This window comes from Magallana gigas, chromosome 7 (assembly GCF_963853765.1).
Source record: "Magallana gigas chromosome 7, xbMagGiga1.1, whole genome shotgun sequence".
In the NCBI taxonomy this organism is placed as follows: Eukaryota; Metazoa; Mollusca; class Bivalvia; order Ostreida; family Ostreidae; genus Magallana; species Magallana gigas.
In genome coordinates, this window is record NC_088859.1 from 29,847,559 (window position 1) to 29,853,604 (window position 6,046).

The 6,046-nt window shown below is 37.2% G+C and overlaps 1 protein-coding gene across 1 annotated transcript; it reads left to right on the plus strand.

Annotated features, from left to right (window-relative positions):
• Positions 1-2,426: 2,426 nt before the first annotated feature.
• On the plus strand, positions 2,427-4,735 carry LOC136269932 (uncharacterized). The gene is made up of 3 exons (XM_066065833.1): positions 2,427-2,734; positions 2,785-3,094; positions 3,414-4,735. Exons 1-3 carry the CDS (start codon positions 2,427-2,429, stop codon positions 3,933-3,935), a joined length of 1,140 nt encoding a protein of 379 aa, XP_065921905.1. The 3' UTR covers positions 3,936-4,735.
• Positions 4,736-6,046: the final 1,311 nt, after the last annotated feature.

A 6,046-nucleotide genomic window follows, 5' to 3' on the forward strand; every position in this document is an offset into this window, starting at 1 on the left:
TCATGATTTTCACAACTTTGAATCTACACTACCTGAGGATGCTTTCACACAAGTGTCAGCTTTACTGGCTGATTAGTTTCTGAGAAGAAGATTTTTAAAGATTTACTCTATATATTCCTATGTTAAACTTCGACACCCCATTGTGCCCATCCTACCCACGGGGATCATGATTTTCACAACTATGAATTTACACTAACTGAGGATGCTTCCACACAAGTTTCAGCTTTCCTGGCTGATTAGTTTCTGAGAAGAAGATTTTTAAAGATTTACTCTATATATTCCTATGTAAAACTTCGATCCCCCATTGTGGCCCCTCCCTGCCCCCGGGGGTCATGATTTTCACATCTATGAATCTACACTACCTGAGGATGCTTTCACACAAGTTTCAGCTTTCCTGGCTGATTAGTTTCTGAGAAGAAGACTTTTAAAGATTTACTCTACATATTCCTATGTAAAACTTCGATCCCCCATATTGTGGCCCCACCCTACCCCCGGGGATCATGATTTTCACAAATTATAATCTACACTACCTGAGGATGCTTCCACTCAAGTTTCAGCTTTCCTGGCTGATTAGTTTCTGAGAAGAAGATTTTTAAAGATTTACTCTATATATTCCTATGTAAAACTTCGACCACCCATTAAGGCCCCACCCTACCTTCGGGGGTCATGATTTTCACAACTATGAATCTACACTACCTGAGGATGCTTCCATACAAGTTTCAGCTTTCCTGGTCTTATGGTTCATGAGAAGAAGATTTTTAAAGATTTACTCTGTATATTCCTATGTAAAACTTCGACCCCCCATTGTAGCCCCATCCTACCCCCGGGGGTCATGATTTTCACAAATTTGAATCTACACTACCTGAGGATGCTTTCACACAAGTTTCAGCTTTCCTGGTCTTATGGTTCATGAGAAGAAGATTTTTAAAGATTTACTCTATATATTCCTATGTTAAATTTCGACCCCCCATTCTGGCCCCACCCTACCCTCGGGGGTCATGATTTTCACAAATTAAAATCTACACTACCCGAGGATGCTTCCATACAAGTTTCAGCTTTCCTGGTCTTATGGTTCATGAGAAGAAGATTTTTAAAGATTCACTCTATATATTCCTATGTTAAATTTCGACCCCCATTGTGGTCCTACCCTAACCCCGGGGGTCATGATTTTCACAAATTAGAATCTACACTACCTGAGGATGCTTCCACACAAGTTTCAGCTTTCCTGGTCTTATGGTTCATGAGAAGAAGATTTTCAAAGATTTACTCTGTATATTCCTATGTAAAAATTCGACCCCCCATTGTGGCCCCACCCTACCCCCGGGGGTCATGATTTTCACAAATTAGAATCTACACTACCTGATGATGCTTCCACACAAGTTTCAGCTTTCCTGGTCTTATGGTTCATGAGAAGAAGATTTTTGAAAATTTCTCGAAAATTTTCATAAATTCCTAATTATCTCCCTTTGCAAAAAGGCGTGATCCTTAATTTTCACAAATTTAAATCCCCTTAGGCTAAGGATGCTTTGTGCCAAGTTTGGTTGAAATTGGCCCAGTGGTTCTTGAGAAGATGTTGAAAATGTGAAAAGTTTACAGACAGACGGACAGACGGACGGACGGACAGACAGACAGACAGACAGACAGACAGACGGACGACAGACAAAATGTGATCAGAAAAGCTCACTTGAGCTTTCAGCTCAGGTGAGCTAAAAACCATATCACATGATAAGAGTTCATCAAGGTATGAAAGCATACCTTGCAGTATGGCAGAATTTTTGAAACACTTTAATGGGGTCACAGTCATATGCTCTGGTATTTGGTCATCAGATAACAGTCTACAACTATTCACAGATAGTGCAGGGGGGTTTAATGGGGGGTTCGGAATCTTTTTTACTTCTTCATATTCCTTCATTACTTTGTCGGGAATTCTCATCAGCGCATCATCTTCTATATTCTTCTTTCCGTATGGTCCTCTCCTCTTTGTGTTTTTCTTTTCCATAGTTTCAGTTATTTTTACTTCTGTACTTCTTCAACTATCAAATTAGCAACACATCGTGGTCAGCATGTATTCTAATTCTTGTAAGTGATGCAAGCCTATCAGTTAAGTAAGGGACTCTACGGGGGCCGTGAAATGGGGGGGGGGGGGGGGGGGGCGGCATTAATTGTATTTAATTTATAATTCCATGCTACATTGGTACCAGGGACGGATTTGTCTCTGTTGGTACCTGTACAATTGTTTTAACTAATTTCAAGTTCAGTTTTCATCTTATCGCAAATCTTACTCGGGTGTATTCACTGCGACCGATACACTGATGCGTTGAGCGACGACACTATTGTGATCGCGAGCTACAGTTTTTCAAACAAGTATTTTCATTGGCTGTTTAGTACTAGCCTACTTAGCATGGATTTAGATCATTCTGGTCAAGATGGAAGGGCTTGAGAGGTTTCTTCGAGATATAAATGAAGATCTTGTGTGTTATAAGGAAGAGTTCATCAAACTTGCTGTAAAAAGTGATAGCACGTTAGAGTATTTACGACCACATGAGGTTGAGAGCATGAACATACCTCCTGTTTACAAACGCATGTTGATTGACCGCATAGTCAATCTGCAAACCCCTGGTACGAAAGAAAAGTTGAAACAAAAATGTCTTGATGAATTCTTGTTACCAAAAACGCCCAAACAATTGAAGTTCGGGGATCTTGATGCCCCATCTCTAACGCTACCCCCACGACAGTCGCCGAAAGACGTTCGCCAGCTGCAGCCACTTCTCGAGCACCGGACAGTTTTTTAGAACATGAAGTTGACCGTCTAAGTGAAGAAAGAGATACACTTTCTGTCTTGTTAGTACACAAAATAGACGAACTTAATGATCTAAAACAAAAGCCAAATTTACCATCTGCCATTAGTATTCCCGGAAACCCCATCACCAAGTCCTCGTGTGACAATTGTCACCGAAAAGGTCATCGATCGATCATGAACCGGGGTAGCAAGTCCTGTCCATTCATGAAGTGCGAGGGATACCACGCTTGTGGGCAGGAGGGGAAACACCCAGACCACAAGCAGTCAGTGACAGAGGCAGGTTTAATAACGCATTAACACACCACACTTACAAAAATGTTGCTTGTGATATTAATGATAAAATTTATTATACATATCAGTTTTTATAAACCTCCCCACATAAAAAAAAAATTCTGCTTGTTTATGAAAACGAACATTAAAATTTTGTAATAAACAGTTATATAGTTCCATGTGAAATATGCACTGCATGCTTTTTTACCAGTTTATATGTCAATTTACCAAAACTTCAAATATTCATAATCATGCTGTGTATTAAGATAGCATGACATTGATATTATAACTGTAAAATTGAATATATTAGTGTCATCACTAACCTGTGACTATTTCATTTTAGGTAACAAAAGAAATCCATGATGTCGAAAGAAGACTTAAAAATATCAATGATGAGCTCAACAGCATAAAAATGTTTCAAAAACATAATAAAACAAACTTTACAAAAGCTATGCACCCTATTTTAAAGTCCTTATTTTATATGAAATATGAAGGGAAAGATGGTGCCCAAAATTTGCAACGAGACTTGCGATACATCAAGATTGCAACCAACAGTCAAATTCCTGATCAGTCCACTTTGGCGGAAATTTCTCTGATACTTAATATTGATGTTACATGGAAATTGATTGTCATTGGCTTTATTTTCACGAGCAACAAATATACTCTTATCTTAGACAACACTTTGTCATTCATTGCATGCAAAATTTACAAATTTAAAATGAAACGTAGAATCTTAAACGAACATGTGTCATCTGAAGATATGTGCTGTTTTTTAAAAAACGCGCTAATGCAATTGTATCTTACTGTAAAAAAATCAAAATGTGTAAATTTAAACTTTAGCATTCTTGAAAAATTATTACGGTAATTAGTATTTGATAAATGAAATATTACAAACTTTATTAATGTACTATTGTAATTTACAAGAGGGAGACCTGCCCCTCTTCACATATATGCGGTAGGCAATTTTGGACTGTGATGTTGTTGTTAGTCCTGCCGCATATTTGCTTTATGTTCCGATTGTATATTTATTGCTAAAAATATTTTATTGAACAGGTATGTTCCACAAATATATGCACAATATTGATACGAATATTATATCAATTGACTGAATGATACCTCCCCGAATAGTACTCTTATTTTACTTTAATATTACTTGTATTACATTGTGTTATTTCATATCTACGTCTATTTACGCTTAAAAAAATTAAAATTATAAATACAGAAGAAAACAGATAATTTGTACGTTATATACAGATGTATGATTCATTTATACTGCTGAATAGAATTACTGATCCAGGGGGCCCCTGGCACCCCAGGTGATGTATATCTAGAGAGCCTCTGCGGAGGTATTATCTCGCATCCAAATGTATTGTGTTTAATAAATACATACAAAAAAAAAAAAAGTTTGCAAATGCAGCAAACAAAAAAGTTTTGCTAAACAAAGACGTGTGCACTGAAAACAAACTGAAAGAGCTCCTAACCTTTTTCTTTAAACCGGCAAATGCCGATCGCAAGACTAAGAGGATTCGGTGCAGACAGAAAAGATAAAAGCAAGCAAGGAGCAGGCCGAGGAAGATTCCAACCTCAACCCCCTCAAACAGCAGGATATCTCCAAGGGAGATGTCATCCAAGAGTACCCTTGAAGTTGATATCTCAACAGAAAAAAACAATGTGAGTAAATTGTAAAATTTTATCAAAAGTTTAAGATCAAAGCAATTTTTATTTATGGTAAAGAATTATTCCATTATGAATTGAAAATATATTTAAATGTTATTTTAATAAATTTAAAACTGTAAACATTAAATTCATTTTAGTTCCTATTTTAAATGTACAGTCATGCAACTTTTCGGTAAAAAAAAAATAATTTTACAGCTCAGTAAACTTCTGGGGAACAGTAACATCACCATCGACAAGGTGGTATTGGCTATGGCTGTCAGGCTAGCCAAAAAATTGGCCAAACCAGTTTACACCTTGACCATGAAGTTGATGCCTGGCCTCTTCACAACTGAGGAGATGGCTCTGTCAAGAGGCCAATGCCTTTTAGCCAAACAAGGGGACTTGAGGCCAGCTCTAGATAAAGATAAAGTCTTTGTTTCGAAAGGTATTGATATTGTTTTAAGTGAAATAGCTGATTATTCTAATTCAAAGTTCATTATTCTGGTTTCAGTGACCCCTCCGATAGTTTGATAAACGAGGCCATCACTGAAAAAATCAGCTATGCTAGAAAGCAACTGAAAAGGAAGCTGTATTCAGCTTGATAGAACAATTCATGGTGGATTTCCTTCAAGTGGAGTATGGTGAAAGTGACAATGAGAATAATAGTGATTGAAACGATTAATTTTTGATGAAAGCATTTTGATAAAGAAATTTATATATCTTCTTCACTCTTATCTTTTGAAAAATGACTGGATGCTTAAATTTGTTGGATACACATATTTATGTACCGTAATCCGGTGAATATAATACGCACTTTTTTCCCAGCATTTTTTACCGTGAGAAAGGGGTGCGTATTATACATCCCTATAGGTGGACATATTTTTTCCCTAGCTGAAGTAGGGGGTATCATACTGCCGTATTACCTATGCTGTTCACAGACAGAACTGATACCCCACTATACATAGGCCCTGGAAGTTACTGTAAATACATTGCATGTGCATGTATAAAAAGTAAGGGTAGGACACTCTTTTTGAGGCGAAATCGGGTTTGACGAAGTCTGGGCCTTCCTCGAACGAAATTCCGCGATAAATCGTTCAAGTGTACTTTACTTAGGACATATGTATACATTCATTCCGCTCCAATGCTGTTCCGTCGAAGAAAAAGGTGTTTTTATACATCCAAGTGCCTAAGAATTTCGCTATACTGGTTTACATCCGGTTTAATCGCAGTGAATCGAAAGGTAAATCGAAAGGTAAGTTCTGATTGGTCAATAATAAAATAAATTCTTATCAATATTTGTCAATCTTCTTCATTATTCTC

Excerpts from the sequence above, each read along its gene's own strand:
- LOC136269932 (XM_066065833.1), top strand. The coding sequence starts at position 2,427 with ATGGAAGGGCTTGAGAGGTTTCTTCGAGATATAAATGAAGATCTTGTG. Across the intron at positions 2,735-2,784 it reads CTAACGCTACCCCCACGACA|TTTTTTAGAACATGAAGTTG; the intron begins GTCGCCGAAAGA and ends AGCACCGGACAG. Across the intron at positions 3,095-3,413 it reads AGGCAGGTTTAATAACGCAT|GTAACAAAAGAAATCCATGA; the intron begins TAACACACCACA and ends ATTTCATTTTAG.